Genomic DNA, 24826 nt, shown 5'->3' on the forward strand with positions numbered 1-24826 from the left:
ACTCTTGTAGATGTCACATGTATGTGGCCAAAGAAACAACTCTGTTTTCTAAAAGGCTTGGGGAGCATGCATGAGTGCCTCTCTTCTTTCCTACTGTTTTGTCACTTTGGAGAATTACTGGAAGATTCAGTACAGGTGGATCTGGCTAAGAGGAAGTCCTTAACATATTCTTAAATTCTCATTAAATGTTTATTGTGTAAGCTTTCTGTTGCTGGATAACAAAGAGTGCTCAAAAATGTAGATTAAAGCTATATATATTTATTTATCTGATATTTTTGTTTTTAAATCAGGTCTAGGTTAGCTTAGCTTGATTCTCTGCTTAGGTTCTCAAAAGGAGGAAAAAAAATCATCCTTTCTGGCTGGGGTTTTCTCTAAGGCTAGTGCTTGTCTTTGAAGCCAATGTAGGTAGAGCTTCTAAAGAGCCCCATTTCTAGGCACATCTGTTCATCATAATACATTGGTTTGCTTCTTTACATTCAATAGGAATTCATTTTATTCTGCTTTTGTGGTTCTGGGCATGGAACCCAAGGCTGTGTTCATGTGAAACAAGCATTCCTCTATGCAGCTAAACCCTAGTCCTGTTGCTACTTCTCATATTCTGACACTCACATTTTTTTTTTCCCCAGTAAGGTTGTGCTCACCCAGGGTAATCTCCTTTTTTGATTAACTCAGGGTCAGTTGATTAGTGATATTAGTCAACCTTTTTCATATTTGGTTTTTGTTTTGTTTTTGTTTTTGACATTTTCTAACTTGTATCTATGCATGTGTGAATGTATGTCACATGAAGGCAGGAGGAAACTGAGAGGGATAAATGAAGGCATTAGGTTTCTGGAGCTGGAGTTACAGATGGTTAAGAACTGCCCACACTGGGTGCTGGAACTGGGAACTGAGCCATCTCTCTATCACCACCTTTGCCATATTTTGTACCATGCTCAGAGAATTGCTATCTGACTGTATTCACAATGCCTATAACACTCCAAGGTAAGCAACTATATATACAGGGCATGCAGAGGGGTTAGGGGTCATCTTAGAATTCTGCTTACATTCATTTTATGAAAATACCTCTATATAACTTAATTATTAAGGCCAGTGGTAATTGTCAAGCTAGCTAGTCCTACCATGTTTATCTTTTGTCAAAGTCTGACTTGATATTTTAGTTCAAATTAGTGCCTTAGTACTTGTCATGTGTCTGCCACCTCACTTCTGAATGTACACTATAAGACAGACAGAAAAATAGATAATGTGTAAAAACGGGCATTGAATATTTTTTCCTGAATGAAGTAAGATAATATTGCCTGAGTATATTTTTAAGATATGCTTTTCCATGGCCTGTCATTTCAGGAGGTTGTAATTTTTGACAGTAGTCAAATAAATGGAAGGGAGAAAGCACTTAAATGAAAACAGTGTAATTGTACCTTTGTTTAATGTTACAGAATGTAAGTACACACGTATGCATTGCACTTTCAGCAGCATACCATACCACGAGAGGAGGCATTTGGGAAAGACTAGTAAAACTGCTCATATTTATCCCTGTGTGCATGTGCCTTGTTTGGGGTCTTACCTAAGAAAGAGTCCATATAGTAGTTTAGGCACTATGCTGATGGATGTGAGTGGTGGGTGGTTAGCCTAGAAATTCCTAAATTTTGATTAAATGAAACAAATCTAATAACTGTGGTCTTTTGGGGTGTGTGTGTATATGTGTGTGTATTGTGTGGTCTGTGTTGTACAGGCATATAAGTGCAAGTACATGCATCCATGCAGAGACCAGAGAAGGATGTTGAATATCATTCTCAACCAGTCTCCACCTTCTTCCCTTGAGACACAGGATCTTTACTGAATGTGAGGCTCTGCTGGCAGTGGGCAAGCCTGTGATCCTCCTGTGTCTTTCCCACACAGTTCTGGGGTTACAGGTATATCCAGCCACACCTGGCTTAACTGAGTTCTAGGGATTAGAACTCAGGTCTTCATTATTGAATAGCAAGTGTTCTTACCCACTGAGCCATTGTTCCAACCTAATACTTGAAAAAATGTTTTCTATTAAAATTTTTTGTTAGCTATTTGGTGTTCACTGTAGTTTATTTACTAGTGAGATGATGAAATTAATCAAAAAAGATATAAAATTTTTCAAGAGGAAACGACCTTTTACTTTTTGTCTTTTTCTAAAATACCTATAGTATTGATTTATGCTACTTTTTCCTAATCCTGCCAACAGTAATGACATACAAGTATTTAAATATTTTATGTTCTTCAGAAGAATACTGAATTCACACACTCTGCTACCTTGTGCTTTCTTGATTTATAGACTACCTTTATGGAAAGATGTTTACAGTTTATATGAGGTTCTGTTCAGGAAATTTTTAATAACAAAAATTTTAGATTCAATTAATAGTCTTTCTTACATATTTGATTACTTTATGGTAAGCCCTCTCCTATTATAAAACTAAATAAAATCAAATTGCAAGCCTCTACTTATCTTCATTTTAAACAAACTAGTATATTTAGAGACAAGAAGGTACCTGATTAAGAGACAGACTTTAAGAAGAGGCTGTTACTAGACAATGGAAATAGACATAAGTAGAAATCCTTTTGTGATGCTGTTACAGGGGAGCAGTTTTCCACTTTGTGGATTCTGTTCCAGGGGAGCAGTTTTCCCCTCCTCTTCTGCTCTTTCCCCATCTCCTCCTCCCCTCACATTATATTACAGATAATACAGTAAAACCAAATTTTATCAAGTTCTTAATTTCCCCCCAATCTCCAAATAATTTTAGTGAGGTCATGAATGCTCTGAATCTGTTTAGCAAGTGTTTAAAGTTCTTTATGGAAAGAACTATGGCTTTAATGGCATGGTATAGCACTGTATGAGTTACCCGTACGTTAGGAATAAAAGTGTAAGGAAATGGAAGGAAACCAGAAACAGCAGATGGTTCTCTACCTTTATCAGGAGACTGTTCCCCCAAATACTACATTCTTTAACAGCTTTGTTGATGGCATAAATGATGTATAAAAAGCTGATATAGTTAAAGTATATAGTTTGGTAAGTTCTTCTAATCTGTACACATCAGTGAAACCACAACATGGTGAACAAGAGTTGAGAATGATGGCATAGACTTATAGTCCCAGCATTTAGGCTTCGAAAGCAGGAGAATTACGAGGTCAAGACTAGCCTAAATTACAAAACTTGTTCTAAACTAGCCTGGACCAGAAGGGAGTCCTTATCAAAGAAAAATAAATAAATAAATAAAAACAGTGTAGTGTGTCTTTTGGCTCCAAAATTTCCTCCTGGCTATACTTCCCTCCCCTTCCCTTGCCACTGCCCCATCCCCCAGCAGTCCCTGATCTGCCATCTCTGTAGACTTCATTTTCTAGAGTTTTATGCTAATGGAATCTTACAATAGAGACTTCTTTTGGAGGCGTAGGTTGACTTTCTTCACTTGGTGCAATTATTTAAAAGTTACTCATGTTGTTGAAATGTCAATAGTTTCTTACATGTCAATGTTCAGTAGCATTCCAGTGTGCAAAAGTACTATAAGACGTTTAGATCTTAAGGTTGTGGCTATTACAAATAAGATTACTATAAGCATTTTGTGTGCAGGTTATTTGGATAATTACCAAAGAGTAATTGGATCAGTAACTGTTAAGTCATGTGTAGTGGGCTGTAATCCTGGCTGCTCAGGAGGCCAAGGTAGAAAGATAGAGGTTCGAGGCCTTTCTGGGGTCCAAGCCAGTCTGGGTAGCTTATGAGACAATGTCTCAAAATAGAAGATACAAAAAGGGCTTCTGGATATAGCTCAGTGGTAGAATGCTTGCCTAGCAGGCATGAAGCCCTGGGTTTAATTCCTGATACTATTAACCATAAGGCTGCCTCCCCAATCCTGTCCACAAAATAAAAAACAAACAAAAAACCCAAAAAATGAAAAAGGAAAAATTTATGGCTGTTTTCCAGAGTTTTGCCATCCTGCTAGCAGACAGTGGTGACACATGCCTCTGTGTTCAAGAACAGCCAGAGCTACACTGAGAAATTGTCTCAAAAACCAAAATAATAATAATAACAATAATAATTTTAATTATAATATGTTATTATAATATATTATTATTTTGGTATTTTGTGGCTTTGGTTTGTGTTTCCCTAATGATTAGTGATGCCAAGTAGCTTTCACATGATTTGCTAGCTATATATTTTTACTCAAGTGTTTGTTCAGATCTTGTACCCATTTTGGTTTTTTTTTTTTAATGTATTTTGATAATGTTGTATTTAGTGTGTTTGTATATGAAGTTTTAAAGATTTGTGTATGAGTGTTTTTCCTGCGTACACAAATACGTACATTACATGCATGCCTAGTGCAATGGATCCCCTAGAACTGGAGCTACAGACAGATGTGAGCTGCCATGTGGGTGCTGGGAATTGAACCCGGGTCCTCTGCAAGAGCAGCCAATGCACTTATCCATTGAGCCATTTTCTAGCCCCTGGCTATGAGTCCTTTTCAGATTTCTAAACTATGTATTAATTGTTTTTCATTCTCTTAACCCTAACTTTTCTCCCCTTTTGAGACAGGGTCAGGTCTGAAAAGATCTCAGGATTTTATCAAGCCCTGTCTATTCTCTTTTCAGACTACCTTCTAGTGTGTCATACTTAGGAATCATGGCTGAGTCCAGAGTACAGACATTCTCTCAATTTTTTTCCCCCTTTGACTCTGGGTTTTGATTTTTGAGGCAGTCACACTGTGCACTTCAGACCAGCCTAAACTTTGTTATGCAATCTCAAGCTTGTGAGCCTCCTGCCTATGCCTCCTAAATGCTATGGTTATTGGTGTGTACTATCACACCTGGATTTCTATATTTTTCTTCTAGAAGTTTTCTAGTTTTAGGTTTTACAATTTAGACTATATTGTTTAATGAAATTCTTGGTCTTCTCTTTGATAGATAACTCTCTAATAATGTTTGTTTTCCTATATTTTTTTATTTCAAAGTTGTTTACATTGTTTGAGAGCCTCTCTTTTTATGTAAAAATTTTGGCACTCAGAAGGCAGAGGCAGGTGGATTTCTGTGAAGTTGAGGTTAGCCTGGTCTACATAGTGAGTTCCAACTTACTTAGTGAGACTCTATCTCACATACAACTTAGAGGGAAAAACAAAACCCTTCAGGCTGATGAGATGGCTCAGTGGTAAGAGCACTTGCTTCCAAGCCTGACTATTACCTGGGTTTGATCACCAGGAGGAAGGAAAGAACCTCTATCCCTGAAAACTGACCTCTGACCTCCACACATGGGTTGCAGTGGTATAACTCCCTGCCCTGCCCTAGATGAATAAACATTATTTAAAATGTTTTTAAAATTAAAAAAAGGTCATTAAAACTTTAATAAAATATTGCTGATAGATATCAAAGACTGAGGACTCAGAAATACAGCTTAGCCTGTAAAGTGCTTGCTGTTCAAGTGTAAAGACTTGGGTTTAAGTTCTCAGACCTATGTAAAACACCAGAGGCAACATCTAGTGCTTGTAATCCCAGAGCTTAGGAGACAGATGGGCGGAGTCACCAGCTGACCAGAACAGACAACTGAAATAGCTATTTGAGTCATAAGCACAGACCCTAGGACAACCAGCTCTAGTCTAACTGTGTATGATCTTGGAGTAAGCCTACAATGAGGAGAAGCCAACTTGTGCTAGGTGGATTTTCATTTCTGCATTTTCTCTGGGTGGTCAGCATTTTCTGTTCTTCAGCATGGCCTTCCATGCTCCAGCCTCCACAGAGCAGAGGCCAATCAAAAGCTATGTCTGGTATTCAACTATGAGCTTCCTCTTCTGAGTATCCACCACTTGGACCACCATCTTCCTGATTTCCATCTCACTGGGATGTCCTTGGAAACTGTCCCTCCAACATCTCTTTCAGCATTCCCTGACAACTTCTTCACAGGCTGATGACCTCTTTCTCCCAAAATGGTCTCCTTAAAAGTCACTCTCAAATATCAAAGACCGCCCCCAATTTCTGTCTTCCTTAATAAAGGACATTAACTTTAAAAACAAATAATATAGTAACTGCATATTGTGGTGTACACTTATAGTACTAGAGAAGCAGAGGCAGGCAGATCTCTGTGAGTTCAAAGCCAGCCTAGTTACACAGTCAGTTACAGGGCTATATAGTGAGACCCTATCTTGAAAATAAATAATTAAATAAGGTAGAGAGTAGCTGTAGAAAGTATTCTATGCCTATCTGTGACCTCTACACACGTGTACACACATGAGCATGAACATCTGCAGATACATGTTGACATGCAAACATGTATACATACACATACAACAAACATACACACATACATACATGAAGACAGAAATTGAAGATCTAAACATACAGACTTTTTTAAAATCTGAATACTCAGCAGTATAAGATACCAATTTTTTTCAAACGACCTATAAACTGAACAAAATTCCATTTTAAATCTCAGCAGGCTTTTAAAGCAGAAATTGATAACATAAATTTCAAAATTCTAATATAAAAAGAGGCCCTTAAATAACATAAGGAACTTTGAAATAGAAAAAAAATATAGGAAAACAAACATTATCAGATAGCTATCTATCAAAAACAAAACCAAGAATTTCATTAAATGAGATAGGTGGCTTTAAATAGCAGTCCTCCTGCCTCAGCTTGCAGAGTGCTGGGATTATAGGCTTGCACTACCATGCCTGGCTTAATTTCAACAGTGCTTATAAACATCTGTCTAAGCTGAGTGGCACTGATCTAAAGACACTCAACAAAACCAGTGGGACTGAACAGACAACCCAGAGTAAGCACATATATGTGTGTGTGTACAACTGACTTTTATAATGGTTCTTGAAGACCTTTCGAAGAGAAGACAGCCTTGTCAATAATGGTAAAATGATCATCTGTCCATATGCAGCACATGTGCCATAAACAGAATTATCACATTGTTTATAACATTAATTCAAATAGGTCATAAGTCTAAGTTGTAAACCCTTTAAACTATAAAACTTATAAAAAAAAATACCAATCCCCACCCCTGGGGTCCCTACATATAGGCATTTGTATTTCTGGAAATTTTTAATAAAAGATTTAGAATAGCAGTCAGTCAGAAAGTGCAGATGGAGAAATTTACTTACTACATTTTCTTGAGATGTAAATGTTAGTTGATTGAACAAATCCACTAACAAGATTTTTTATTTGATTGTAAATGCAGAAACCTAAAAAACATAATTAGTAGAAACATTTCAGTAGGACAATTTTGGAGTTTTGGTTTCTTAAAAAAACACAGAAATATTATAAAAATATGGTTTTGTTTTAATCCCAGGTGTGAGGATATGGGGCTGCTTCAGGTTGTCCACGGAGGCTATGATTTACCTCGAGCTCTAGGAGGGGCATGATTTTACCAGCTGCAGATAGTTTCTGCAGTTGTATGATATTTGGTGTTCGGGGGACTTTTCAGAGGGTATATAAATGCTAGGGCCTTTTGAGGCGGGATGGCTTACTGTTGGTTGTTGTTGGTCATGGTTTGTTATGGTCTGGTAGAATTCTGCACTAAAACCATTTGGTCCTGGGCTTTTTGAAATTGGGAGGTTTTTAATGACTGCTTCTATTTCCTTGGGGGTTATGGGACTGTTTAGATAGTTTACCTGATTGTGATTTGACATTTGGTATCCATCTAGAAAATCATCCATTTTTGTCTAGATTTTCCAGTTTTGTCGAGTATAGGCTTTGTAGTAAGATCTGATGATTTTTTAAAATTTCCTGAGTGAGGTAACCCAGACCCAAAAGGACATGCATGGTATATACTATCTGATAAGTGGATATTAGCCATAAAGTACAGAATACCCATAATACCACAGACTGTAAAAAGTTTAACAAGAAAGAAGGCCCAATTGAGGATGCTTCAATCTCTCTTAGAAGAAAATAATCCCAGGATTCAGACGGAGGGAGGGGTCTGGGTGGAAGAAGGGAGAAGGAAGGGAACAGAGAGGGGGTCAGGATCATGTGTGGGAGGAGGCAGAAGAGAAGCCCAGAGGAGCAAGAGAATGAATTGAAATATGCAGTTTCTGGGGATGGGGGGAACTTCTAGAAAGTCCCAAAAACCTGGGATGTGAGAGTCTCCCAGGACTCAATGGAATGACCTTAGCAGAAATGCCCGACAGTGGGGAGATGGAAGCTGAAGAGACCACCTCCAGTAGATAGACAGGGCCCCCAGTGGAGGGATGGGGTCACCAACCCACTTTCAAAATTTTTGACCCAAAATTGTTCCTGTCTAAAAGAAATGCAGGGACAAAAATTGAACAGAGACTGAAGGAAAAACCATCCAGTAACTGGCCCAACTTGGGATCCATCTTGTGGGCGGACACAAAACCTTGACAGTATTGCTGATGCTATGCTGTGCTTGCTTCAGGAGCCTAACATGACTGTCCTCTGAAAGACTCTACCAGCAGCTGACTGAGAAGATGCAAACCATTGGACTGTGGTCAGGGACCCCATGGAAGAGTTAGTGATAGGATTGAAGGAACTGAAGGAGATGGCAACCCCATAGGAAGACCAACAGCGTCAACTAACCTAGACCTCTGGGAGCTCCTGGAGACTAAACCACCAACCAAAGAGCGTGCATGGGCTGGTCCAAGGCCCCTGGCACATATGTAGCAGAGGACGAGCCTAATCCTGTAGAGACTTGAGGCCCCAGGGAAGGGAGATGTATGGAGGTGGGTGGGTGGGTGGGGGAGCACCCTCTCAGAGGCAAGGGGATAGGCTGCAGAACTCTGAGAGCAGCCACCTGGATGAGGGCAGCATTTGGAATGTAAATAAATAAAATAGTTTTTTAAAAGAATAAAAGAAAAATGACATGATGAAAAAAAAATAAATGAGATTTTTTTAATGTCAGGGCTGGAGATTTGAACTCAAACCTTCATGTTTGAGCAGCAGACTCTCTGACCCATCGATCTCCTCACACCTTCTTACTGATTCTCATGCTGTCTTTTGTCTTCTTGCCTTACTGCACTGGCTAGGGCCTCTATAATATGGAGTAGAAATGTCTCTGCCCTTTCTCTCTTTCCTTCCTTTCCTTTTTCCCAGTTTTTAAGACAAACATTTCTCTGTGTGTAAGCATGTGTGTGTGTGTCTCTATGTCTGTATATCTTTCTTGTGCTTTTTCTTTCTTTTTTTGTTTGTTTTTGTCTCATTTTATCATTACTTTTTAGATACCTGGTTGTTTTGTAATGAAAGAAAGAAGGTGTTAGGACCCTGTGTTGAGAGAACAAGATGGAGAGCAACTGAGGGACACACTAATATACTCCCCTAGTTCATGTACACATGCGTGCACACAGATGACACTAACATCCTCCCCTAGTTCATGTACACATGCGTGCACACAGATGACACTAATATACTCCCCTAGCCAACATACACATGCGTGCACACAGATACAAAGAAGGAATAAAAAACTGATATATAATTTTTGGGTGCTGATATGTCCAGATAAACATTTCCCTTCCCTCTGCATTATCTCTGGCTGTCCTGGAACTCACATGCAAACCAGGCTGGCCTCCACCTCAGAGAGCTGCCAGTGCTGGGGTTAAAGATGCACACCACCATGCTTTGCCTCTTTTTTTTTTTCCCTTAAAAGATTTATGAAACATATATTTTTTTCATACAGTATATTCTGCATTCCTCTCAGGTCCTCCCCTCTCAACCAAGTTCACAACCTTTCTTTCTGTCTCTCATTAAAAAACACACAGGCATCTAAAAAGTAATAATAAGATAAAATAAACATAAAAGAAAAAGAATTTTAAAAAGGGCAGATGAAAAACATATGAGATACTCATGTTTACATACACAGAAATCCCATAAAAACACAAACCTAAAAACCACAATATATATGCAAAAGACATGTAATGTTTAAAAAAATGCTTGACAGAGCATTGAGAGACAAAGAACTTCCAAAAATACCATTAAGTTTGTTTTGTGTTGGACATGGGGCCTGGCCTTAAGAGTGGCTTGTATACCCAGTGAGACTCTGTTGGTGAAAATTATGCTCTCTTTTGTGAGTGGTTATCAATTAGAGAAAGCTCTGGATTAGGGCTAAGGGCATGTGTCCACTTCCTGTCTTTGCTGGGACTCCATGTGCTGCAGACCTATACAGGCTGTGTGCATGCTGCCACAGGTACTGTGAGCTCATGTTCATCAGTCCTGCTGTGTTTAGGGGACTTTGTTTTTTTGTTTTTTGCTTTTGGTGTCCTCCATCCCTTCTGTCTCTTATACTCTTTCTGCTTCCTGTTCTGCAGGGTTCCCTAAACCCTGAGGGGAGGGATTTAATGGAAACATCCCATTTAAGACTGAGTGTCCCAGTAACTCTCACTCTCTGCACAGTGTCCACTTGTGGGTCTCTGTATTTGTTCCCATCTGTAGGAGATGGCTGAGAAAGGTGCTGATCTATGAGCATAGCAGAATGTCTTTAAGAGTCATGTATTGCTGTGTTCCTTTAGTAGAAGAGTAGTATTGGTGTTCTAGGTTCTTGGCCTATCTAGTCTCAGGTTCTTTGAAACCCGAGCAGTGTCGAAGATGTATCTTTGCAGGGTATCCTGCAGACAGGTCACCACTGGAGACGGAAGGGGTTGTGTCTGGGTTGCTGTCTGCCTTCCCCTTTGGTGGTGTGTCCAGCATCTTGCAGTACCAAGAACACTAGTCAGTAAGAGTGAAGGCTCCAGGTAGGCACCAGCTTGAATTCACACATTCAATTAGTTGTTATAGGTGTTGTCTTCAGCAGTAGGGTCTTACCATCAGTTTGTGCAAGCAACCAATAGCCTTGCCTTGCCTTTCTCTTAATCCCAGAGGCAAGTTTTCATTATTTTATCATTAACTATGATTTTATTATAGTATTCTTACAGATACCTTTCCCCAATTAAAGAAAAAATTTTCTATTAAGTTATGGAAACACTAGGAAAAGTTTCATCATGAATGAATGTTGGATTTGTTTTCAGATGCTTTTTCTTTTTTTTTTTGTAAGTTTTATTATTTTATTATAGCTCATATATTACCAAGTCAATTCAATCTGGATTGTGTATGCAGTGTTTCGCCACACTCCCTAAATTTATCAGTTCAGATGCTTTTTCTACATCTATTAAGATGGTTATAATTTTTCTTTTAATACGTTAATATGATAAATTATGTTACTTGATATTTCAGCATCAAATCAACTTTTTTTCATTAATTAATTTCTTCCCCATATATCCTGATCACAGCCTCAGTTCCTCCTCTACTCCCAACCCCACCCTAACAAATTCCTCCATTACTCCCTCCCCTTCTCAGAGAAGGGGAAGCCTTCCGTGGGTCCTACCCAGCCAGTCTCAGTAGGACTAAGCACATCCTCTCCTACTGGGCCCAACCAGGCAGTTCAGGTAGGGGAAGGAGATCCAATGGCAGGCAGCAGAGTCAGAGACAGCCACATCTCCAATTGTTAGGAGACACACATGAAGACCAAGCTGCATATCTACTCCAAATGTGTAGGGTGCCTAGGTCCAGCCGCTGCATGTTCTTTGGTTGGTGGTTCAGTCTCTGTGAGCCCCATGGGCCCAGATTAGTTGACTCTGTAGGTCTTCTGGTGGTGTCCTTGACACATCTGGCTTGCTCAATTCTATCTCCTACTCTTCCACAAGATTCTCCAAGCTCCACCTGATGTTTGACTGTGAGTCTTTGCATCTGTTTCCATCTGCTGCTGGATAAAGCATCTCAGGAGACAGTTATGCTAGGCTCCTGTCTGCAAACATAGCAGAGTATCATTAATAATTTTAAGAGTTGGCTGTCTCCCATGGACTGGGTCTCAAGTTGGGGCAGACATTAGTTGGCTGTTCCCTTAGTCTCTGCTCCATCTTTAGCTGTGTGCATCTTGTAGGCTGGACAGATGTTGGGTTGAAGGTTTTGTGGGTGGGTTGATGTCTCCCTCCCTCCACCAGGAGTCCCACCTGGCTACAGGATGTGGCCATTGCAGGCTCCATATCCACCACCCCTTGCACCCCCTACCACACACACACTGGAAGGAATCTCAGCTATCTAGGAGAAACCAAACTTGTTTATGTTGTCTTGTGTATGTATCTGTCTGTCTGGGCTGTGTAGTGGAATTTATGTAGCTGATACTTTATTTTGGATTTCTTTCCTGGGTTCATAAGGGAAAATCACATATTATTTTCATTTCTGTTTGTCTGGGCCAATCTCAAAATACGTCTGTCAGTCTTTTTTTTTTTTTTTTTTTTTTTCCCTGATTGAGTTTGCTTCAGATTGTTGTATTTCTTCTTTAAATGCGTGACAATTTGTCAGCATATAGTTTGTCAACTATAGTGGACTGTGTTCTCAAAAAATTTCAAAAAACTGAAATAATCAAGTTTTTATGTGTTATTTATTCTTTTATGCTTCTGAGTAACAAACTCAGAACCTTGAATATACCAAGCAAGCACTGTGTCAATGAGCTAGCTCCATCCCTGAATCTCATGAAGTATGGTTTTGTTTTTTATATCACGTGCAATTATTGTAAAACCCAATGCAAAACATCTTAACAACCCATGTATAATTGAGGCACGACAGTACACTACCAGTAAATCCTAACACTTGGGAGGCTGAGGGCAGGGATCTAGGCCAACCTGGACTGACGGGAATACTTAGCTTCAAAAACAAAACAAAATCTCTATGTTTAGGAATTCTGAAATAATTCCTGGATTCTAAAGTATGTTAAAAACATTAAAAATTAAGAATTGGTTTGATTAGGAAAATTTATTAAAAACCTTAGTTTTCGTAAAGGTAGATTTTACAGTGTATACAATAAAAAAAATGAGAAATGGTCATGTAAATAGCCATCTCAAAAAGTCAGTAGAACCAAAATGCAGAATATAGTCAAACAGAAAAAGAAGTAAAATCTAGGATCAAGAAAGTCTTGAAAAGATTAAAAGTGTTGGTAGCTCCCTGACCTATTGCTCAAAAAAGAATGAAGACACTCATAATGTGGGAGTAAAGGAAAGAGCTTCTCCACGGACCCCACAGACTTAGAGGATATAAGAGGAGGTAACACACTAGTTTATGCCTTGATAATTTTCAGGAGTAGTCTACTCCATGTGTAAGGGAAATTTTCATGCTAAATTTTGCTAATCAAATTATCTCATGCTGATTTCTTTGTGGGAAGGCTTTTCAGTTCTTGACCAGTTTTTTAAAATACTTTTGAGGATATTTAAGATTTTTGTTTTGTGTATTGATAGTACTGATAGCCTTTTAATACTGTGGCATAAAAAGTTAGAGCGGTACCTAGTTTTTTCAACAACTGTTTGCAATCTGTAGGTACAAGTGTTAATTGCTGTGTTTTTTATATCCAATCACAGTGGATTATTAGGATAAATTACTTGTTGTAGCTTTAGGAAAAACAACTGTAAAAGCTCATCATAGTTGAGTAGTGGCATTAGGGAGCACAAGCCATTGTAAAGGCTGAGTGCGACCTACTTCTGACTGCCTCTAATACGGGCTTTCCGAAGTGTCTCTGTCTATTGCAGGAACTCAGAGTTTTCTGTCTTCTAGTGGATACTTTAGGTGGACTAAGGATATCTATGATTCCTCTAAAATTGTATCTAATAGTTTATGGAAGTATGCTTTGTCTGTGTGTGTGTGTGTGTGTGTGTGTGTGTGTGTGTGTATTTGTGTGGGTACATGTGTGTTCATGTGCATGTGGAGGCCAGAGGTCAGTCTTAGTCATCACTCCTCTTCTTGCTTTTTGAGGCAGGGTCTCTCTGTGGCTCACCAAGTAGTCTAGACTGATTGGCCTGGGAACCCAAGTGTTCTGGCCAACTTCAGTGCTGTGATTGCAGGCATGTGCCACCATGCCCAGCTTTTATTATGGGTTGTAGGGATGGAGCTCAGGTTCTCATATATGCAATACAAGCACTTTCTTGAAAACTGTCTCCTCAGCCTTGAATATGGACTTTTTACTTGTAGTGAACTTTCAGATTCTCAGAATTTAAAAATGTTTAAAGAAGAGTTAAGAAAAATGAACACAGACCAGAAAATTGTTTTTCTTTTTACTTAAAACTTTTTGAAATATATTTTTATTTTATGTGTATGTATGTTTTGCCTACATGTATGTCTGTATACCACATGCATGCAATGCCTAAATAGTCTAGAAGAAGATATTGGATACCCTGGATCTGGATTCACAGACAGTTTTGAGTGGTCATATTGGTGCTGGGAACCTAACTTTTGCCTTTTGTAAGAGCAGCAAGTATTCTTCATTACTTAGCTACCTTTCTAGCTACCTGTACACTTTTTGCTTTAAAAATATTTATGTTGGTATATAATGATTTTAGTAAAATATTAAATACATGTAAAATTCTTATTGATTTTTGTTCATTTCATATTTTTTGTCAGTGCCTTAACTGAAAAACTTTCTTTTCAAGGTCCAGGAGCAAGTGCATCCCACCCTCTCAGCTAATGAAGAGTCTCTCTATTATATTGAAGAACTGATTTTTCAGCTGCTTAATAAGCTATGCATGGCTCAACCAAGGACTGTTCAAGACGTTGAGGTAAATGTAATTATGTCATTTCAGAACCCATGAAATTAATTTTTAGATTTGTACCTCTGTCATTTTAAACTTCTATGGAAACTAAAACCACTGAAATTATGTGTGATATATATGTTCAGTTCACTTTCAAGAATATATCAACTCAGTTCATTTTAAAAAAATGAAAGTGTTTGGAAAAATGTGTAGATAAATGGAAGGAAAAACCTTGAAACTTCATTTCCTATGATAGACAAAGATTAACTCGAGATCATAACCTCCTATATAAAAACTGAAATTATAAAGGAAAAAATGCTGACGAATAGGATCATAATTTGGAATTAAGCAAACACATTTTTAGAGAAGATTGAAAACACAGACTATCAAAGGTTAAAATTAAGAAAATAAAAAGGTATCCATCATGCCTGTAATCTCAGCACTCACAGGCTGGGAAGGAGGATCTCTAATTTGAGGTTAGCCTGAACTTTACATACAAAATGATGCAAGCCACAGACTTAAAAAAAAAGACAACTTCCTCCTCCAGATTTGCAAAGTTATTGAATAGAAACTTCAAAAAGAAGACATGTTAATTGTCTATAAACACAACAAAAGTTTCTGAAGCTCAGAAACCACCTGAAAAATGAAAATTCAAGTCATAATGAACTTCTTTCCTAGCCACAAAAAGTGAAAAAGTACAAAAAGGTGGAGATGGTGGTGGTTATACTGCTCACAGGCGAGCGACTGCGTAGAGCTTTATGAGTGGGAGTGTCAATGCTATAACAGCTATGCAAAGTTGTTGGGCAGTTTCTACCAAAGTTACTTCTGCGTCTAACTGTTAGGCATGACTTGACTCCCAGTAGACAGGCCAGAGTGTGGGCATGGCTGGGGACCGTGGATAAGCACCAAAAGTACATGTCAAGTTTTTGACCTATTTTCTCCAACTTGCCCGTATTCCCTAAAGTGTACAAAATCTCCCATAATAACACTACCGTGTATTAACAAGCGTTTTAATACATGAGCATGTGAAAGATATTTCATGATCAAACCGTATCTTTTTCCCCTTGCCCAAAGACTCATTGCCATCTCATAATACAAAATGCATCTCATCTATTTCTAGAGTTTCCAAAATTCTGAACAGTTCTAACATTGTTCATAAGTGTAAACCCAAAGTTTCCAATAAAATCAAAGCAGTCTCTTAGCTGTGATCCTCTAAAAAGTTCAAAAAGAAAATTACTTCCAATGTGCAGTGGCACAGGATGAACAGTTCCATTGCAAAAGGGAAAGTGGAGTTACAGAAAAGCATTGTAGGACCAGAGTAAGACTAAAGCCCAGCAGGGAAAACAGTAAATATTGTAGCTCTGGTTCCAGCATCCTTGGCAAGTGATACTGACATGTGAGGGCCAACAGGCTTGGACAGCTCCACTCCTGTGGCCTTGCCACCTGTAGCTGACCTGATAGAGGAGAATACCACAAACCTGATATTTTCAACATTCTGTTATCTCCATTGCAGCCTAGGTTTCTTACATCCAAGCACTTTGCCTCCTCAGGGACTTCCTGCAGGAATCCTGACCCTATCACACATCACCACCTTTGAAAGCTCATTGGAAGCCTACATGAAGACCTCATTACTCTTATATTTTGCATGCCCACAAACCCAGTACCATATGGACAAGACCGGACTGCCACAAACCTGAGCTATGACTAGGCTAAGATCACATCAGCAGCAGCTCTGGGTACCAGAGCAATTGAAGCTAAAAAGCACTTTCCCAGATGGCTGGGCGGGGCACCTGTCTTTTAAATGAATTAAACCCTCTGTACCCTGATCCTGCAGTAGGTAGGTTCTGGCCAATTCATATATTCTTTAGGTCATCTATCCTGTTACTCAGGTACAAGGGACTTGATTTCTTTTTGAGATGTGGAGTGGAGGTAAGGCAGCTGTTTCGGCAGGCTGGCCTTGAACTTACTATATAGCCTCATTCCTGATCCTCCTGCATCCCCCTCTCAAGTGCTAGAATTACAGGCATGAACTGACATACTGGGCTTGAAGTTTCTGTTAGTTTGTCACTCTTTTCCAAAACAGATTTGTTTATTTTTATTTTATGTGTGTGGATGTTTGACTCGCCTGTATGTCTATGTACTACGTGGATGCTTGGTGGCATTTGATCCCTTGGCCCTAGAGTCACAGATGGTAGTTTGCTGCTGTGTGCTCTGGGATTTGAACCCTGATCCACTGCTAGAGCTGCTAGTGCTCGTCACTACTGAGCCATGTCATTACACCATTAATCTTAAACAACCAAGTCTTCCGTGTTTGAAATTTAAAAGCATTCCTTTTTGATCAAACCACACATTTTCCCAGTCTTTCTACTTCTCTTTTGCTCTGGATCTTCACTGTAGACCAGACTAAAACGTGCCAGTAACAACTCTTGTCACAATATGAATGCTATGCTATTTTGAAATTTTCTCTACTAAGTTATTTTAAAATTCAGCCTCACTCAGAGTCTCAGAACATATTCACAGATTCTTCCAGAGTACAACATACTTGACCTCTGGTCACATTCCTGACAGTATCCTTTCCATCTGGAACTATGTCAGTACAGTTTACTGTCCGCATTTTAGCAGCATCTTGTCTTCTGACTGCTCACTGGAACTGAGTCCTAATTGAAGCACCAAAGGATTTTGCTAGTTTGCTTCTCCAGATCTCTTTCTACAGATCCCTTCCAGAGGCTTAAGAACCACTTCATAGGTATCATCGACATAATGGCCCTGGTTATGTGGTACCGATTTCTTCTATTGGTCATACTTGTATCACTGTGGTGAAGTACCTAACATGAACAACTTAAACTCTGGATCATGGTTTCAGGTGGTCAGTCTGGTCATTTAGCTCATTTTTCTATGTCTGGAATGAGGCAGAACATCTTAGGGGCAGGAACATTTGTGGAGGCCATTTATTTCATGATGAAACAGAGAGGGAGGCAATTCAGGGGATGCAAAGAGAGAGGAATACAGAAACAGACCACAGTAAGAATAACCTTGAGGACACAATCCCAAGTGACTTACCTCTTCCATTTTACAACCTGCAAATAATTCCATTACATAATGATGCTGTACTTTGGTCAGAGTCCTCAGGATTCAGTCACCTTTCCCAGAGCTCATCAACTTGCAAACACGCTCCTAATACATGAGACTATGTGGAAGCTATTATATTCCAATCATAACAATATGTGGAAAAGTCAGGTTCTCTAGAGGAACAGAACATACAGAATAAATATATAGTACAAGAGGAATTATTTGATTGGCTTACATGATATGGATTAGGCTGGACAAACAGTGGCTGTCTTCACACTGGAGCTATACTAACCTGGTCACTTCTCAGTTCATGAGGCTGGAGCCCCAGCACTCCCAGTCTGCTGCTGAATACTTGTAGGATTTCTGGAAAGACACTGGAGGCACACTAGAAGGCCAAAGAAGCTGGATTCCCATGTTAGAAAAGAGTAAGAGCAGGAGCAACATGGTAGATGCACCCATGAGCAAGGGGCAAAGACAGGAAAGCAAAAGACAAGTTTTCCCTTAGAGTGTATGTCTAGGCAGCTGCCAAAGGTACCTACTCTAGGAGAGAAGCTGGCAGTATGAATTAAGCCTGCTAGGAAACACCCTCCTAGTCCTACCTATGTCTCAAAGTTGATTCCAGATCCAATTCAACTAATAACCAAGATTGACATTCCCAGTCGATAAACAAATGACAATAGATTAATAAAATATTAGGAATAAAATGAGAAAATGAGAGATTATGTGGTAAAAGCTACATTTTACAGAAGTGTAGGATAAACAAACAAACAAACAAAGCTCTGCCCAAAAGACTACATGTAACATTTCATTTTATGAACTTTAGAAACTGCTAATACCAATGGCAGTAGAAATCAGGGACCAAGATGGTTCAACATGTAAAGGTGCTTGCCACTTGATGATGTGCAACGATGGCATGAGTTTGATCCCTGCAACCCACGAGAAGTTGGATGGAGAGAAACACCAAAGTTGCCCTCCAACCTTCATAGACATGCTGTGACATATACGTATGTGTGCATGCATGCGTGCACACACACACACACACACGCATTAATAAGATCAAGACTACAGAAATTATATATTGATTTGGATGATGGTTACACAGGTGTATACATTTTCAAAATTCATTGAACTGTATAGCAAACAGTGTTTTCAGCTTGGCGTAGTGGTACATGCTAATAATCTCAGCACACATGAAGCTGAGACAGGAGGAATGTAAGTTTAAGGTCATTCTGGGTACATCTCAAGAAGAATAAAATTGCTCATTTTAGTACATACAAACATTACCTTGATAAAAGATTAATGTAAATCTTAAGGTTATTTGTTCATTGTTTACATATATATGTATATCCTTCTAAAAGTCTGCATGAATTAGTGTTAAAACATTTTTTGTATTAGTTATGTAAGAACATTTTTAGATTTAAAAAGACTGTCAATGCAGCTTCTTTTGCATTGTACTGGTACATTGTTTGAAGATTATGTAATAAAGTTACAACTTCCCATGTAAGAAAAACTGTGCTTTAGACACTCTTAAAATTAAAACATTTAATTTTTTCTCTAACATTTCAGCATTAAATAAGTATAACAAAAAATCCTTTCAATAGCTAAATTTTCTTAAGTTTGACAATATTATTTAAATATAGGAAACCCTACATAATTGGAGTTCAGTTCTAATAGATAGTTCTTATTCATGTTAACCACTGGTTGAATTTAAGATTCCATGAGCAGGAATTTGGGTTGTTTCTATGGAGATGTGTATTTTCATTACCACTTTGAGCACCCTAATCCTACAGTATACTAAGAGTCACATAATAGCTGTCCTCTTAAACTCTTCTCTATTGCTCTAGGGTTATCAGAGGGTGAGAGACTTTCTGGCAATATTAATAATGAGATGACTTCTAGGTAAATGATACTAACCTTAAAAATAAAGTTTAAAATCACTGATACACACTATTTCATGTTAATATATAGGTTTTTTTTTTTTTTTTTTTTTTTTTTTTAGATTTCTTTCTTTATTTCCTCTATATGGGTACACTGTTGATATCTACAGACACACCAGAAGAGGGCATCAGATCCCTTCCAGATGGTTGTGAGCCACCATGTGGTTGCTGGGAATTGAACTCAGGACCTTGGGAAGAGGAATCAGAGCTTTTAACTGCTGAGCCATCTTTCCAGCCCCCCCTCCCCCTCATATTTTTTAACTGTGCTAGGACTCAGACCTATGCCTTGCACAGTCACACAGGCATTCTACTGAACTATGCGATGCTGGCATGATAAACTTAAAAATTTTGAGGTAGGGTTTTACTGGGAAGCTTGAGCTGGCCACAGCTCACCATGGCGCCCAGTCTGGCTTTGAACACACAGTCTTCTACCTTCTTAGTGCTGGGATTATAGATGTCTGTCATGACTAGTGACTTTTTTCAAACCAAGAAGCGTTCTTATTTCTGGGATCAGAATTAATTGTATCCCCATGATTTTCTTGTATTAAAGAGACTGATCAGGTTTTTATATGTTTTCTATTTATAAACATTTCTGATGATTCTGAATGGCCCTGCTCTGATCTGAACAGGAACGAGTTCAAAAGACCTTTCCTCATCCTATTGATAAATGGGCAATTGCTGATGCACAGTCTGCCATAGAGAAACGAAAACGAAGAAATCCTCTTTTACTACCTGTGGACAAAATTCATCCTTCCTTGAAGGTAATAAAAGATTAGACACTGGGGGAATTCTTCATAATAAGTAATATTTTTTATAATATTTATGTATAATATTAATGGTCTCTTTGTGTATGTATTATGTACATTGTAATATGTGTATGAATTAAAATGGGGAGATGGGATGTATGCCAGTGGTATGCTTTACGTGAGTGCTACCCTGGGATACCCAAACATGCCATCTACACACCTCCAAAAAAAAGAACCAAATAAAAATAAATATACCCTAATGAAATCCATGGCTCATATCCTCTCTCCACTCCCTCTCCTCTCTCCCTGTCCTCCATCTCTGCTTGCTCATGTATACACACATGCTCACACACACACACACACACAAACACACAGTTATTAACAGCAGTATTACACCTTGTGGCATTTTGTGGTATCTTCAATGACAACTACCTCTTATCACTTCCAATGTAGTAGACCATGATTTTCAGTTTTGCTGTTAAGAAAATGTAATATCAGAAGGCTCTTGAGTGTTTTTAAATTAACCTGTATACATTGGAGAAAGACACTAGAGAGTAATCTGTAGAATTTGCTTGCTATATCTAGCTTTGAAGTTCCTTTGGTAGAAATTTCAGTAACCTCCCTCATACTAGTTTGTTTACTGTTGTTGTGATGAGCACCACAACCAGAAAATAACTTGGGGAGAAAAGGACTTATGTCAGCTACTGCCTTACAGTCCATTATTGAGGGAAGCCAAGGCAGGAACCTCAAGCAAGATGTATGCTGTTCGCTGCCTTGTTCTCTATGGCTTCCTTAGCACCCCCTCCTCCTAGAACCGTCTGCCCAGGAATAGCTGGGCTAGGCTCCTCTGTCAGTCATTAATAAAATAGTCCACACACTTGCCTACAGTCTATCTGGTAGAGGCATTCTTCTTAACTGAGGTTCCTTCTTTCCATACCTCATATTGAGCTGACAAACTACACATACACACACACACACACACACACACACACACACACACACACACACCCCACCCCTGCCCACTCGTCAGACACATGCATAGAGAAATTCTCTTTCACAGGAGACCACAGAGGTTAAAAGATAATGCCTAGTACAGGGTCCTTTGTGTGTTTTCTGACTTTGTCTTTTTATGGTGTGTGTGTGTGGGGGGCTTTTTTTAAATGCTGGTTTTTAAATTTTGTTTGGCTGTTTGTTTTCCAAACAGAAAGAGAAAGAGGGCTTAGAGTTGGATGGTTGGGAGGGTCTGAGAGGAGATGAGGGAGAGTCAACCTCAAAAACTAGAGCTCAGATTTCCTGTTAGAACCACCTTTATTGTTTGATGAAAGCTGCATTTATTAGATTAGATCTTCTCCTCATTTTTCTCCTCCTCCTCTTCTTCCTCTTCCTCTTCTTCTTGGTAAGATAAATAATACTAAGATCAACTGTTAATTTTATACCCTTTTTCTGTGGTTCTAGACTTTCCTAACAGTGTCCCTTTGATGTGACCCCAACCATAAAATTATTTTTGTTGCTACTTTATAACTATAATTTTACCATTGTTATGAATTGTAGTATAAATATCTGTTCTCTGATGGTCTTAGGAGATTCTATGAAAGGATCGTTTGACCCCAAAGGGATCACAACACAGGTTAAGAACCACTGTCCTAATGGCAGCCATATATTGAGATACTCGGTTTTAAAATTTTGTTTATTAGTAAAAATGTAAGAAGAATTTTTTTCTTTCAGTGCTCAGTGTAATCTTGCTTTTGCCAGGCAAGTTCTTTACAGTGAAGCCACTCAAGCTCTTAAGCGGGAGTTTTAAGCATTTAACTGATACTTGGCAATGCTTTTATTTTGGAATTGAATTATTACTTTTTTTTTAAACAGGAAGTTTTGGGATATAAAGTTGACTATCATGTGTCCCTCTACATTGTGGCTGTATTGGAGTATATCTCAGCAGATATTTTGAAATTGGCTGGTAATTACGTTTTTAATATCCGGCATTATGAAATATCTCAGCAAGACATTAAAGTGTCAATGTGTGCAGATAAGGTAAGTGTTAAAAATAGTAACTCTATATTGCATTAGTTTTACTTTTTTAAAATTAACTGTGATGAAGTTAGTTTTTTTTTTTTAAAGTTTATCAGGACTTTTATATATTAAATGCCCACATTTCACATAGAATAAAAGCTAGTACTAGAAATACAATGCAAATAGTTCCTTTTGTTGAACTAGGGATCAGAACCAGGGCTCTGCACGTGCCTGACGGGTGCTTTGCCACCACTGAGCTGCACTTTTAGTTTCTTTTACCTTTATCCATTTTATTTATTTGAGAAGTTTTTTAAGAATGGGAATTGTTTTTACACACACACACACAGAGTGCACATGTGGAGGTTGGTGACAACTTTCAGGCATCTTCTTTCTCTATCTACCACGTGGGCCTCAAGATATCAGGCTTGGTAGCACATAACTTTACTTGCTCAGGCATTTCCATGGCCCTGCTTATTTTGGAGACAGATTTCACTGAATAGTCCAGGCTGGCCTTGAACTCACTGTACAGCTCAGACCAGCCTTAAAATTCTCTTGATTTAGGCACTGAAGTGCTAGAATTATCAGCATGCACCATCACATTGGGTTTGTTTGTTTCTTTCTTTCTTTCCCCTCCCTCCCTCCCTCCCTCCCTCCCTCCCTCCCTCCCTCCCTCCCTCCCTCCCTCCCTCCCTCCCTCCCTCCCTCCCTCCCTCCCTCCCTCCTTTCTTTCTTTCTTTCTTTCTTTCTTTCTTTCTTTCTTTCTTTCCTTTGTAGTACATGATGATACTAGGTTATTGCATTTCGTTTTAAAGCCATGCATCCCCAGCTGGTCTGAAACTTGCTTTGTAGACCAGGCTGATCTTGAATTCATAGAGGTTCTCCTGCCTCTGCCTCCCAAGTATTGGGCTTAAAGGGGTGTACTTTCATGCCATGCTGTATATTAGTAAATTTTATAATTCCTGATACTTCAAGACAGAAAATTACTGGCTTTGCAGACGATGGTATTTCTAGAGTTGAGCATCAGTAGTAGGGAGGAGAGCTCTCCTTTTCAGCAGGAGGCTTTATATACAGGAGGGTGGAGGTGGCGGTATTGATCCATCCAAATCAGTTGAAGAAAGGTAGTGTTAAGTAATGTTTATTCTGTCCAGTTTTTTTTTCCTGTATTGCTTTTTAATGGCAGGATATCACTATATAACTCAGACTGGCCTTGAATTTGCTTAGGTTGACATCAAACATGAGATTCTCCTGCCTCTTGAGTGCTGGAATTTCTAGACATGAGCCACCACACACTCCTGAGTCTTTTCTTTTTAAAAAGGGAATATACAGTGTTGTTTCTGGTAATACTAGTAATTTTGAAGAATATGCTTTGCTATCTTAAGACAGCTTGATAGGACATGGGCAGAGAGACAGCTCATAACAAAGCTGTTGCCCTCCGGCCATTCTCCTGATTCCAGATTCATCCTGCTTCCTGTTCATAACGACTGCTTGTGGAACGTTCAATCTTCCATTTCCTTCTTTCCTCTTCCATCCCTTTTTTTCCTCCTCATATTTCTCACCTATTATTGAGCATTGTTTGAAGAGCTTGGTCCTGAACAAGTAAAGTACAGCAGTGAAAAAGATAGCAATCTCGTGTTAAAGAAATATGTGTTAGTGTGAATGAAAATGAAATATGAAAATATCATAGACAAATAACTCAGTATAATGTGATTTAAATATTATACCAGTAGATTCAGTGTGCAGAGAAAGTAATCAACTCATGTTGGAGTCTAGGAGGTCGTGACAGAGTAGATTGCTGGAGTTGGGGCACCTGTCCTAGTACAGACTGGTAGTTATCAGCCTTGACTGTACATTAGAATCACTAGGAAGTTTTAGAGAATACTGGTGTTTGCAGAGGTTTAAGTAGCCTGAGTTAGACTTCCAAGCCACATTATTATTTGGAAAAAGTATTTTTTAACTGTAGTTGAGATCTATTATTCTATACTTTAATTTAAAAACTGAGTTTTTTCACTTCCATTTCATTGTATAAATTTGTCATTTTTATTTTGATGTCTAAAATCAAGCTTACATACTTTTTATTACTTTGAAAGTAACTTAAGCTGATAGAAAAGCTGGAAGCACAGTATGAAGTAACCATTGCATTCTGAGTCATTCTGAGAGTAAAGTCACAGCATCGGATGCTCTGTTGACAAGAACATCTCCCTAGAGGACAGTAGTCCCGCACAGAGCACATCGATGCAGTGTGCTGTGCAGTTGTGACTCAGACTCCATCCCAGTTTCAGCTCTTCTTCTGGTGGTGTCCTGTGTAGCAAACTGAACTAAGTCAGTTAGTTGTCATGACTCTTTCCTCCTAAGAAATTTCCTTCTTAACTTTTATGACCTTGACCCTTGAGAACTATGGGTCAGTTATTAATGTAGCATGGTCCTCAGGTTAGAACCATGGACACGCACTCTGTCCTCTTCCATCTGTTCATGCGGCACACAGCAGTGCTTTCCACTGGTGATGCTGCTGCCCACCATTCTTCTCTTTCAGTCATGGTCTTTCCTTCTGTAAGTA

The 24826-nt window shown here is 38.8% G+C and overlaps 1 protein-coding gene across 2 annotated transcripts in view; it reads left to right on the forward strand.

The window, feature by feature from the left end:
• The window catches only part of Sos2 (SOS Ras/Rho guanine nucleotide exchange factor 2), a 95882-nt gene that overhangs the window by 10602 nt on the left and 60454 nt on the right, over positions 1-24826 (forward strand). For both annotated transcript variants that reach the window (XM_034513816.2, XM_034513818.2), the window contains exons 2-4: positions 14412-14537; positions 20146-20277; positions 22129-22293. In XM_034513816.2, the coding sequence (XP_034369707.1) occupies positions 14412-14537; positions 20146-20277; positions 22129-22293 (423 nt within the window). The remainder of the gene's footprint in view (positions 1-14411; positions 14538-20145; positions 20278-22128; positions 22294-24826) is intronic.

This window comes from Arvicanthis niloticus, chromosome 11 (assembly GCF_011762505.2).
Source record: "Arvicanthis niloticus isolate mArvNil1 chromosome 11, mArvNil1.pat.X, whole genome shotgun sequence".
Taxonomy (NCBI): domain Eukaryota; kingdom Metazoa; phylum Chordata; class Mammalia; order Rodentia; family Muridae; genus Arvicanthis; species Arvicanthis niloticus.